General features: G+C 43.5%; 1 protein-coding gene across 1 annotated transcript in view; it reads left to right on the forward strand.

Moving 5' to 3' along the window:
- The first annotated feature begins 2,368 nt into the window (after positions 1-2,368).
- The window catches only part of plekhh1 (pleckstrin homology domain containing, family H (with MyTH4 domain) member 1), a 42,866-nt gene continuing 32,055 nt past the window's right edge, over positions 2,369-13,179 (forward strand). Inside the window, exons 1-2 of the mRNA XM_022196997.2 lie at positions 2,369-2,712; positions 6,907-7,076. Coding sequence (XP_022052689.2) covers positions 2,583-2,712; positions 6,907-7,076 — 300 coding nt within the window. The 5' untranslated portion in view covers positions 2,369-2,582. The remainder of the gene's footprint in view (positions 2,713-6,906; positions 7,077-13,179) is intronic.

Consider the following 13,179-nt stretch of genomic DNA (forward strand, 5'->3'; position numbering starts at 1 on the left):
CTACTGGTAAAGGAAAATTTCCCTCTTTAAATGTAAGTGGAAGATCTGCACATACGAGCAAGACTTTTTAACATTACACATAGATCCGAAACAGGAGCCTTGTGATATACTGATATTGACAATTATCATGATATTGTCTCTCTCTGGTTGTTGTTTAAACCCCTAAAACTCTTTTTTTGTATATCAACATTATATATGTAGAGGAAAGTCCCTTGGCAGTCATTGATTTAACCCCTAAAATCTCATCTCAGTGTGTCAAAGTTGCATATTTACAAGTTTGTTTTAATCAAAACAATCCCTTATTGCAATAAAATAGCTGTATACTGTTGCCTCCTCTAGAAAATGCAGATATATGAAGTCTGGCTCGAGCACACCAGCTCATCTACTCTACACTGCACAATGATAAGTTGTAATATTTGAGTTTTTCAGCCATACATGTTGGAGCCAGAAACTGATTCTGAAGAACAATAATGTTAAAGAAAGCCTAACCCTGCAAGTTTACAGGATTGGTTTCTTAGGTTTGAACCTCTGGATGTCTTAGTCTGTGTTATGAGTCATCAGTACCCTGCTACAGAAACTATATGAACATGTTAAGCTAAAAAAAAAGCCTTGCTTTTCACCATAGATGGTCTTTAAAAAACTTTACACAATACTCATACTCCATCTCCATACACTTGTATTTTGAGTATGTCAGTGTGACACTCTTTCAAACACTGTGGTCTGGAATAAAAATCTTGCTAACTATTTGGTGGATTGGGATGCACTTATATACAGACATTCACTATTCTCTAATAATGTGTCCTAATAACTTTGGTGATGCCCTGACATTTTCTGTAGCTGCATCCAGAGACTGGCATCTGCAATCCTAAAGCTCCCATATGGTGAAACCCTATTTTTTACTGTGTTTTGTGGTTGTTCTAAACTTAGAGGTGTAAAATAAAAGCTGTTAAGTTATGCAGACATTTGCTTCTGCTATTCCTCAAGGACCACCACGACTAGGAAGAAAGAATTCAGCCCAGATGCTGTGTAACACCTAACTAACCAACGGACGTCCAGCTTCAACTGCGACTGCTTTCTGAATCGTATACTTTTTCTTTTTTCGTACTACAGCTGCCCTCTGGAAGTCCGTACTGTTTCTTGCATGATATGTGCAATATTGTTGTTTCTACATTCATAGGAGATAGGTCAATCTGGATATCCACACATAGAAGAATTAGTACTTATGTACATTTTTGGATAATTTTTTATTTCTGAATGGCTGAAAAAGCAGGCTAGTTTGGATACTGCAAACTTCAACAAGATGTAGTAGGACATCCTGGCATTTTTGGCAAACTACATTTAACATACTATATATATTGGAACATGCTAAGTCGTTTTCTGGCGTATTATATAATATGGAAGTATGGATATTGGAATGCAGCCCCAGGTGATGCTTTCTTCCTGAAGGAGGCGGGAGCTAGCCTAGCCCTGCTAGACCCATGTTCTGAAGGTACAAGGGTCTAGGCACGCTGGACAGGGAGGGAGGCGGGCTAAAAGGTTGTCTATCAAATCACTCTGCAGCAGTTGGGTAGGTATACAACCAATCAGCGCAACGAATAGGCTCCTAGAGCGTCGGAAATCAGAGGATGCGGTAGTTCGGTGAAGCCTTATTTATACAGTCAATGGGTGAAGCTCAAGTATATTACAGACATGTTAACAGAAGGATTATTCAGAGTCGGTGCTAATGGAGCTCAACGACTGTTGTTGTTTTTGTTGTCGACCCTGGCAGAGAATTAAATTCGTTGCCGTGGGTTGTCTAGCACGGCTAGGCTAGTTGTTTCCGGTTGTTTCTGTCAGAATCGTCGCGCCTCTGTCGTCACTTAGTTACTGACTCTACACTTCATGGTGATTCATCCGGCCAGTTTTAGGAGAATCCAGCCTCGAGCCTTATGGAGGGTAACTAGACCCACCCTGGCAGAGAATTAAATTCGTTGCCGTGGGTTGTCTAGCGTGGCTAGGCTAGGCGGGAACAGCAACAGTTCTTTAGATTTTAGAGCAAAACAGCCCATTTAGAACACAGTCATGGTGAAATAAACCGTTTTAGCAGTATTTTGAGCGGAAAAACTGAAACAAACGCTATGGGGGCATGTGAGGCTATGATTAATTTGCTGAGAAGAGGAACAATATGGGACCTTTAAAGCATGTCAGGAGGGGGCTTTAATCTCTCAGGTGTATAAAATAAACACTGGGTCTATTATTGCATAAAGTTAAAGGTGCAACAGGCTTTTTCCTTCAGCTCAAAGAAGCCTTCACCAGACTGTGTTTACATCTTGCAGGGAGAACCCAAGGCATCCCTTAATGCAATATCCTGAGCAGCTCCTGCGCACAAGGAGGGGAGGTGGGGGGAGGCCTGACTCCTGGAGAAATTTGATCCCGCATTCGGCCCTTTAAAGGAAAATGGGATGAGTCTGTTGAATGGAGCCGTGAGTGAGATTCAGTGAAGTCTGCGCTCAAAAGGGAAGCGAAGGACAGCAGCAGCAGCAGCAACAGCAGCAGGGGACGGGCCAAAACACAGGGACATGAAAACACACGAAAAGAAATGAATGAGCGAGGAGAAGCGAAAGTCGAAGCGGCGAAGGAGAAGTTATGATCGCGACGAATTACCGGGGAAGGTGAACGGAGAAACACCGACTGGGGAGGAGGAGGAGGGGGAAGACACAACAAAGTCACAAGGTAAAGTAGCTGTGAAGGGCTCCGGAGTGGAACCAAACTGTAGCGATTGATCTCTGATTTCTGTCTTGTTTTGCGCAGCTTCTCGTCGGTTTTAACTGGACGCACCGCAGGATAAATATATCTGAGGAGGCTGTTTGGGGACAAAAAACGCCGGTGCAGCTGTGTATTTTGAGAGATGCCTGGCTGAACTTCCTTTTTTTTTTTTTTTTTTTTTTTTGCTGAGTGTTTATGTTTGCTGCTATTCTGCTAAAGCGGTGCACACACCTGTTGCTTGTGGCCTTTTTTTGGTCCAAAATCTTGGCCATTGCGCGCACTTGGAGCAGCTCTAAAAATATATATTAAAGCAAAATGAAATATGCATGTGAATCAAGATGAAAAAACACAAGTTGCATTGCATTTGCGTGACTTTAAAGCAACATTTTGTGTGCGTAATTGACGGGGTTTTTTTACGCATGTGGAGAAATCCCCAATATGACTTCCTCAGCAGCACATTCTCAGGCTAATATATGGACACATTCTGCAGCAAACTCTATACTTAAAAGGTGTCTCTTGCTATAACTCTGCACTTCTCCTAATGCCCTGCAGTGCAACCAGAAAGCTGAAAACGGTGCACACAGGACAGGAGAGCTGCAGAGGTAGATGTTTACACCTCAGTGCAGAGGAATGTCAGGGCCTGTGTTTAAAGCTGAGACTGATAATGAGTGTGGTCAGTTTGCAGAGGCCTGTCATTAACCTGCTGCAGCTTTGCTCACTGGCAGAAAGGTTAGAGGAGGAGAGGATGTGAAGGAGGAGGGTGGGAAAGGTGCTGCAGGAGGAGAGGGAAGAAGTGTAGGCTGATGGAAAATGAGCGAAAGAAGAGGAAGACAGATAAGAAGATAAATGGAGGGGAGAATAAAGATGAGATATATTCCTGATTTTAAAAGTGCTCAGAAGACTTCCATTGGCCTCTGCAGTGTTTTAAATGTCTAATTTGAGTAACTGCTCGCTTGAAATCGCCCCTTGAGTCTGAATTATTGCAGGATAGCTTACAAAAGCCGAGACGAACGCTGTTATTTATAATGTTTAAAACGTTTTGCAACCCATGGCTTAAACCTCTCCATGAGTGGGGTCAGAGGTTAAGAAATGTGAAGCTGCACTGGAGATTTCCCTCCTTTATTTGCGGGTGTATGTCCCAGCTGTAGCCGTAAAATGGGACCAAAATAGTGAGGCCCTGATTTAAACAAAAGTGTGAGGCCTACTTGACCGGATGGGAGTCGGCAGAGGTCCCCCTTTGTTAAGCATTTGGGCCCGCGGAGGAGGAGATAAGGCCATATTTAACACCCCCACTCTTGACTCCTCGTGCACTCGGATAATTTGTCACCTTTTTAGAGATCTGCCACGCTGACACGATTCGGCAGCGGCTGACCCAGATTTACGCGCAGGCTCCTGTGCTGTCTGATGGGAGTCTTTTTCATTCAACGGGGAGGAGATGCCAAAACGTAGGGGAAGCCAAGTTGGACCTCAGCAGAGAGACAACAACAGTGGGGATTTGAAAATGTCTGGTGGGGATGATATCACTGAACCACCTAATCACTTACATCACCACAGCTGCATGCTCAGCAGTGTGTCAGAGTGTGTGCGTGCACGTGTCTGTTTCCAATCTCTGTGCATCTCCATCTGTGTCTGTCTGAGCTCTGGTAAGCAAGCGCCGAAGAGTTACGACTGCTGGCCGAGTGTGTGCTTGAATTTCGCAGTGATTCAGGAGGTTCTAGTCAAAGGAGGGACTGACTGGAGACGTCCACTTGTAGTCCTCTCTGCATCCTCGATAACGCACCCTTCGGTCTAGGGTGCATTCAGTAACCCTAAAAGCAACATCACACGCTGTGCTATCCAAGCTGTTTTATTACAATCTGTGATAGCTTTCAGGCTTTGAATAAAAGCCCTCCTTGCTGGGTATAAACTCTCACTCAGCTTGAGGAGCACTGCTGTATAACTGTCAGTGGAAAGCCGTCGTCTGCAGTGGCAGCCGTAGAAACGATCCTGCTGGGCTCGTTGCGGTGGCGTTTCCATTCAGTCGTCTTTCCCACTGTTTGCTCTGGCCGGGGCCTGTGTGCGAGGCCTTGCAGCTAGATGGAAGTAGAGAAGCTCCCAGGGACTTAGTGCTCGTCTGCAGCCAGGAGAGGACTCACCATTCTGGGCTGTGATTCTCCCAGACACCTCCCCGCCCGTCCACTCTGGGTGGCCCAAGTGTTACCAAACATGGATCTACCGTGCAGATCCCGGAAAGCCTGTTTTTGTTCTCTTTGCTTTTTTCTTTCCTTCCCCTCTCACCACCTGAATGTTTCCAGCTCTGGCACACACTAGAGGAGATGCTGCAGGAGAGAATGGTATTCATCAGATCACATATAATGGTGGAAAGCTGCATTTATGTTACCCGTTCTACAGCGGAGGGTCATTCTCATGCTAAAGGAAAATGGCTGCAGTTTAATGTGCTGTATTACTCCCACACACACTGTTAAAATGATGTCATTCGATTTTATCCATATTCACCCAGAGGCAGTGAGCAGAGAGGAGCTGTGACCCTCTCTAACCTTTGGTTTACTTCCTCCCCGTGTCTGCTCGGTAGAAAGTTTAACTTTACACTTGCTGATTAATAAATTGGCTTCCTGGCACCAGTCCCCATGAACCCTAACAACCCCCCAGTGTCCAACAAGCAGGGAGGGCTAAAGGAAAGAGAATTAGCATGGCAGTGCTGAGTGTGTTTAACCAGCAAATGGTGTGTCTCCACCCGGCTGCTGCAGCTCCTGCAGGAGGGCCTGGCCTCGTCTGTCCTGACCGGCTGCAGCGTGACCCAGACGGGCTTTTTTTTCAAGCTGGCTGATCCCACCACTTCCCCACACTGGCGTCCCGGTTTACTTGACCTTCATACCCCCGAGTTTGCCCCAGAGAGAGAGAGGGAGATGTTGGTGGATGGACCTTGGCTGTCCAGCCTGGGTACAGCGGTTGGCTGGCGAAACCTCCACATGCATGACTTCTGTAATTTGTTTGCTAGGCCTGTATTTATGAGCATGCTAATTGCAGGGAGCGCCATGGTGCAGTTATAGTTGCTGGACTTTGAACGTCTGCTGTTCTGCTGACGGTGTCTGGCTGCTCTCTGAGTCTGTCGGTCTTTCTGTCTGAACACGAAGCGCTTCTAACTTCCTCGAGCTTCGTTTGGTTTCGATTTGCAAGCGTTCTCTAAAAACTGCTCACATCTCCACATCATCCCCGGGCTTCCATGAGCTGCTAAGTCAGTCTGTCATGTTGTTAGGCTACTTTTATCTCAAGATAATTACACTTTTATTGAGTTCACACAGTTGGGCTTTAACCTTTGTGAATGAGGAGAAAAGTAGCCACTAGTTGGTCCTCCTCAGGTAAAAATAACTCCAGCGCCCCAGTTTCCCACATTCAGCCCTCGGCCCATTCATTGTCACACATTCTTTCCTCCTTTCTTTTGCTGAGGCGAGCTGACAGCCCCCCCTCTGTAGCTGTGATGGGACTGTCATGCAGAAAGACACTATTGTGCCGTGCAAGATCCCGTTTCGCTCCTTCCTTGTAATTAAGAAGGGATTGCATGGGGAAGGTATGGGGGTAGGGAGAGCAGGGGATTGGGTTAGTAGGTAATTTGGCTAAAAAGCAGAGCGCTGACCTGCTTTGTGGCTGCCAGGCCTGGGAGCCGGCACGCATGAACCAGCTCCCCCACCGACACTCAGCCTCCCTGCTGGGGTTTTGTTCAGTGTGTGTGGGCATGTGGAGAGACGAATAGGAAAGAAAGACCGAGGTGATCTCTTCAAAACGTGTGTTTGTTTCTGTTTACAGAACACATTTCTCCTTTTGTTTTGCACCACAGAAAGTGAGAGGAAACGCTCATTAAACTCGTGTCATTGTGCACTCATCATTAGTGTTTGCGTTACTCACATCTCTTCAGTGAATCATAGGAAGTGCGGTCAGAAAGGAGCCTTTTTAGAGGTTAAATCGCTTTTCATTCGTTTTTGGCTGTAAATGAAAACAGAGCCGCTCGAGGAAATGCCATCACAGAATTGATTTGTTCCTCCTGTTCAGGATAAAATGTGTCATTTGCTGAAGTTTTCAAGTTGATGCAAAACATTCTTAACAGCTGCCTCAAACCATACGGACAAGAAGTTGTAAAAAGATTTGTGCTTTTCTGTCTTTCAGTCCAGTTCGAGTCCCGAGTCCTCGCCATGGCTGACGTGTTGGAGAGCAGCGGGGCCGGAGCCGTCGGGTCGGCCAGCGTGGATTGGCAGAAACGCTGCGTCGCTCTGGAGATGCAGCTGCTGAGGTTCAGGCTTCAAGCGGGCAAAATCCGAGAGCTGCTGGCAGAAAAGGTAAGAGAGAAAAGCATCATGTGTCAGACTTTACTTAAATTGTGATTTTGGACGTTTGTCAGTCATCATTCTGATTTTGCATCATTTCTTACAGCTGTAGAGTCGCACATTAATGGCTTGGGACATTGTTTACATCCCATTAACCCATTTTTTTTCATTCCATGGTGTGAAAAGCAATATATAGTGCATGAATTCACACTCAGGATCCACATACTTAAGTAAAATGAGAGCGGATAAACGAGACAGCAGCCTTGGCTTTTATTTTAACAAGTTCAAACTCGGTCTAGTTAAGATTTTACTAAGTAGAGACTCACACATGAGGTTGCACCACACCAACTAGTTATTATGCACAGTGAAAGATGTGTTCCACTGTGTTCTAAACTTCGTACTACCAAAATCTGAAACGCACATGGAGGATCCTGGGGGATTCCTGAACATACCCGAACCAGATGGGAAATGTTTGATGGGCACCGTTTTTGAGCTTCTTAAGAATCTAAAGCCAGGCACTATGAAGAAACACCAGAGATTTGTTTAACCCTCTGAACTCCACAACCTGCTAGCAGGTTTGAAGGGCATGTTAAAAAAAAAAAGGGGGGGGGGGGGGGGGATTGGCAACTCTTCTGCAACTTGATGGCAACACCTTTGACCAATTGCACTTGAAGCACTTTTTGCACTTGCTACAGGTTTTTCCTTATGTCTGAATTCTTGCTTGTGTTGTACGTCGCTTTGGACAAAAGCATCTGCTAAATGAAATTGTAGAATTGTAGAATGTTATCTTTTTAAAAAAATCGACAAAATTGCAGCTTTTATTATAGATTGAAACTGAAAAAACTTGAAGAATCATCAGATTTTCAGTTTTTTCCGGTGGTCCATGAATTACTCATCTATGCTGTGTCATTTCATTGGAAAAATATAAAAATCTGCACTTACAGTCACGATATTTCTTCAGAAGCATTGAATTCTATGAACCAGATTCTGTCGAAAGCAAAAAAAATTGCAGCTGTTTAGCCAAGAGTGATTCAGCGGGCGGCATGGCTCAGGGGTGGCATGGATCAGTGGGTACAGTGGCCGTCTCGCAACCGGAGGGTTGCGGTTCGATCCCCTGCCCCGTCGTGCTCATGTCGAGGTGTCCCTGAGCAAGACTCCTAATTGCTCCTGGTGGGTCGTGGTTAGTGCCTTGCATGGCAGCTCCCGCCATCAGTGTGTGAATGGGTGAATGTGATGTATCATGTAAAGCGCTTTGGATAAAAGCGCTATATAAATACAACCATTTAGCTGCAGTCAATTATGATAAAAAAAATCGGGAACATTTTGGCTGAACTGCAGGCAGTGCTTACACGGAGCAGATAGAAGATTAGTATGGAAACAAATTAGAAATGTAAGTAGCAAAATATCTATATTGTGTGAAGCCACTTTTATTTCTAGTGTGAGTGACACTTGTGGACACTTTAAATGGCAAGTCTTCAAAGAAATTCAACTTTCATTTGAACTTTTCATGATATATAGGAGTAGAACTTTGTTTATGTGGACAAATTATATTTTTGAGTTTTCTCCACGTCTAGCCTTGGTTTCACTGTTTCCATAGAGGGGCAGTATGTTTATGTTTCAGAGAAAAATGAGCCCACAGTGAGTAAAAAATGTGAAACTGCTCAGGGTTCAGAGGGTTAAGATCTTGTCCTTTGCTGAGAGTTTGTCTGCAGCTGAGAGTCAGAATAAACACTGACCGGTATTTTGCCATAGTCTAACCATAACTGTTACACATAAAATACCAACAAGCAGTTTGCAACAGAGAACTTGGCAGTTTTGTCATAAAACTAAATAATGGGTTCTAAGCTTCAGGGCCATTTTAGTAAGAATGAGGGTTCAACTAAAGGAGTCAAATGGATTTTGAGTGTGATTCTGCCTGTTTTGTTTGGCTAAAGCTACTGGATGCATCACATGTTTGAAAGGATGCTTTGATACGGCAGCGATGTGACACAAATAGCTGATCTGGATCTGTGGCTCTTTGAACAATAATACAACTGTGGCAGATTAAACTTGTCACGCCACTTTCATCTTCTAAAATAAGACATGCCGTTAGATATTCTGAACAGACACTGTGCAGATCCCACTGCCTCGCTGTCGTCCTCTCTTGATCCGGCACCGTTTTCAAGTGTTTTTGTGCACGTGGAAACAATTAAAGCATGTGGATCAGCTAGAAGTACAGGTGTGGATGACTCTATGTTTATGTGTGCGAGTAGAGACAGATGAGATTACCCAGCTTATTTGGTAAACACTCGGCCCGCTCATCGTGTGTCATCAGAGGTTGGCTACGGTTTCAGCCAAAAGGAATATTTAACATTTAACTCATCACTTCTGGTGCTTCCCTTCAAGCTGGGGGAAAGAACCGCCAGCCGCCGGCCAAATGCTTGTAAAACTGTGGCTCTTGTAAAGCCCGACTACCAGACACTTTGGAACGTAATCAGCTGTCATCAGGAGATTCAGTCGGGCTCTGAAGATTTGTTGCTAGAAGAGTGGAAGTGTTTGGAGTGGAGGAACAAGTGAGTCTAGTAGCAGGGATCTGTTTTGCTTTCTTGACTTTTCTCCTGTTTTCGGTTGATTTACAAGAGGTTGTGTTTTAGGTCCAAATAGCTGAGGGCTGCTTTTGCTCGTCACAGTGATTCGCTTTCTGTGTCGTGTGTGAGTCCTGTGCGGCGGAGTTGTTCATTCAGTCGGTCAGCAGGATGTTTACAGTCAAAACACAACCCCACGGCTGATAAGAGCAGGACGACTCCCTGCTGTGTCCTCTGTCAGGTTCTGTCAGACCTCCAGCTCCTCTTTCAACTCCCATGCAGCACAAACACACACAGTAATGTTGAGAAAGTGAGAGAAAGTCATTAATAAAGGATCTGCCCTCTACAGTAATCTCAGAGGAGGATATGCACAAACCAAACTGGCAACATCCATCAGCTTATTACTGATTACTGTTGCCACCAAACTAGCAATCATGCTGCCAAAATCTTGTGTGTCTCATTCTTAGTGGTATAGACCTCCACTCTTGTTCAGCGACTGTTAAAAACTCGTCAAATCAACGATCCAGAACTTTACAGTGGCTTCTTTATTATCACAAACATGTAGCTACATTCCAGATCCCTGATTTCTTCAGAAAATCAAATAAATAAATCTGTTTTTTCCTCAGCACAGGTTTAGGAAACAAGTGATAAATAAGACCTGTGCAGGCAAGATTAAGAATAAAGAAACCTACCAAACTTCTTGTGAAATAGTTCCAAAAAAAATAGCGACTAAATGCCTACAAAAATTGCCAAAAAGCAGCTGAGAGTGTAAAGGAACCAAACAAAGTCATTCTGTGAACAGTTGCTGGCTAACTGCCCTCGCTGTGCAGTAGCTGCTGCCAGTGAAAGTGAAAATAATATATGGAGAAAGTCATTATAGATTAATTAGTAGGTGATGTTGGACTGACTGAATAAAGGAAAATAAAGGGGCAATTCAGTCAGAAGCCCTTTTCAGAAATGTTACACTTCATCGATCTGTTACAGTGATGGCATTTTGTTATTCAGACATTTGTCACTGTTATATACATGAACTTTACCACATTTACAAGACTGGTTAGTACATTCAGTATCAAAATACGGCTAATGAACAAAGGACTAAACCTAACAGCAGATTTATTTCTCCATCGGCACTGTGTACTTTTCTACTCGTCTGACATGTGAGCTGACTTAAAGAGCTCCTATTATGCTCATGTAAAAGTTTGTAATTCTATTTTGGGGGTCTAGTGGAAGGTGTTTATATACTTTAATGTACAGAAAACACGTTTCACATTGCTGCTGCGTCTCTTCTCATCGTCTGTCTGAAACACTCCATTTTAGCTTCTGGTTCTTTAAGCTGGCTCATCTACAGTAAGGAAACATTGATTAGGTACCATAATCCCACATCTTTGTGTAGAGAAGCAAAGAGACACAGCTCTAGAATAAGCGTCTCTAATTAGAAAACAGCGGTGAAACTGTGAGGTAGATGTACATTTTTTGTTTTAGGGTGTGAAAGAGTAGCTTCCAGGCAGGAGTTACGCCAATGTGTTCCTTGATGATGTAAATAAGTAACGGACGAAAAGCTTGGATTGCAAACAAGGCGTTTCGGGGAAAATACCTGTGAGAAAGAATAACTTCCTTTGGCTTAAACTTTAGAAGTTTGCAGACCTTTACATGTACAAATAAGCTATCAAACGCTACAGGAAAGGAGAAACCCTACAAAGCATAATGTGGGCTCTTTAAATTTTTTGACAGACAGTGGTGGTTTCTCTTATTGAAGCCTTAACTCCATCACATTTGTCAGGATGTTATTTTAGGCTGCTGTCAGTCTGATGAGCCTGGAAAAGTTGTTTTTTTAATTTTCTGTTCAGTCTGACAGCAGAATATGGCCTGATTATTGTTCTTATGGATGTGTTTGTGTCTGTATGTATTGAACGTGGCATCATTAACCACAGAAGTAACTACCAAAACCATGTAGCTCGTAAAATGCCTATCCAATAATGCAACTTCGTGCAGTTCCGATTTGTGCCATGCTGAAAGTAATACATAATGTTAGACCTTCTAAGACTGCTGTTGTGACTTTCAGGGAAAAAAAAAAAGACCGGTGTGCTCATTCAGACATGAAGCTGGCTCGTTCAGATGCTGTCAGACTAACAGAAAGGAGTGCATGTCTGAAGTAAGTGTAATAATCAAGCTAATGAACAACATAGTTAAGTTGGAAAGCTAAACCAAATATCAAATCTGCAGCTGGAAATAGAGCCCAATAAATCTGCTCTTGTTTTCATTTTTGTGGACCTTACTTACTTACTCTTACTTTCTGAAAGATTTACATCTTCATTAGGACAAAATGTTCTGAAGACTGACAGGGATTGGAAGTCAGGCGCACTGATTATTAACGCATTGTTGATTTTTGATTTCATGGTATTTTTTGAAAGCAACATGAATATAGAATCGTGCCAGTGTTTTCCCTTAGCTGCTAATAAAGCCATTAGCTACAACTTGTTTTGCCTCATTAAAAGTCGGTGCATGTATTCAGGCACATGCACAAACACATAGAGTTTGCACGGTCAGTGTCTCATTTGGTAAATTTTCATTTTAGCCACGATGCCAAGAAAGCAAGGGGAGTTTAACTTTTTAAAAATGACCTTATTACTCTCCTTTTCTTTCTGCGTCTTGTGAAAACACAGACACATTTATTGTTAAATGTTCTTTTTGGCCGTGTTGCCAAAAACGTTGTGAGAAGGCCGATTAATCTCTTGCTTTTTCTTTCACTCCTCTCATTAACTCACGCATACTGTACAAGTCTGATGTACACAAACGCATACAGAGGGTTTAAGTGGAGGCCCGTGCTGAGTTTCTTTAAGGGGGAGGCTGCTGAGTGACTACTATTCCGTCATGTTATTGCTGTTAGGAAAGACTGCTTCGCGCTCTTCATCTCCACTCTTGCCAAGTTAGGAGTGTTTTACGCATTGACCCACTTTGGTATGGAAAAACATGAAGAGAAAAAAGAGAAGTTGACGTGGTTGCCTGTGACATGGCATTTATCTCCAGAGGCTGGCTGTAAGGGAGAGAGAGAAGAGAGGGAGAAGAGATGCCCCATTTGCCTTGTGAGGAGTGTCACAGGATGATTACTCCATTTAAGAATTCACTGTGTAATCTGTGTGGTCAGTAGTTGGCCTGCAAAATCTGAAACCTCCCCATGCACAAACAACCTAGGAAGAGATGTGAAACGTGACTGGGGACAATATTTGGAGCAAAGGTAACAAACGATAGAAAACAGTAATTTGTAGATTAAAAATGAGCCGTTCCTGTTTAGTCCTTCTTTATAAGACTTCACATTCTCTGACATCACAAATGTAAGTTTGGGGATCACCAAGGTTAACAAACATGGATGAGTTTACTCAATATAAGTGTAATCCATCGAGATAATTCACTCAAATTCAAAACCAAAGACCACGTCCTGTCTATCAGGACGGTCTTGAGGTCTCAATGACTCCTATAACTCTTCATTTCTGAAGGTGGAACGTTTACATGTATTTACTAGCCGGTGCCAGCATATAGGACTACCTCATCCA

Source organism: Acanthochromis polyacanthus, chromosome 1, assembly GCF_021347895.1.
Source record: "Acanthochromis polyacanthus isolate Apoly-LR-REF ecotype Palm Island chromosome 1, KAUST_Apoly_ChrSc, whole genome shotgun sequence".
Classification (NCBI taxonomy): Eukaryota; Metazoa; Chordata; class Actinopteri; family Pomacentridae; genus Acanthochromis; species Acanthochromis polyacanthus.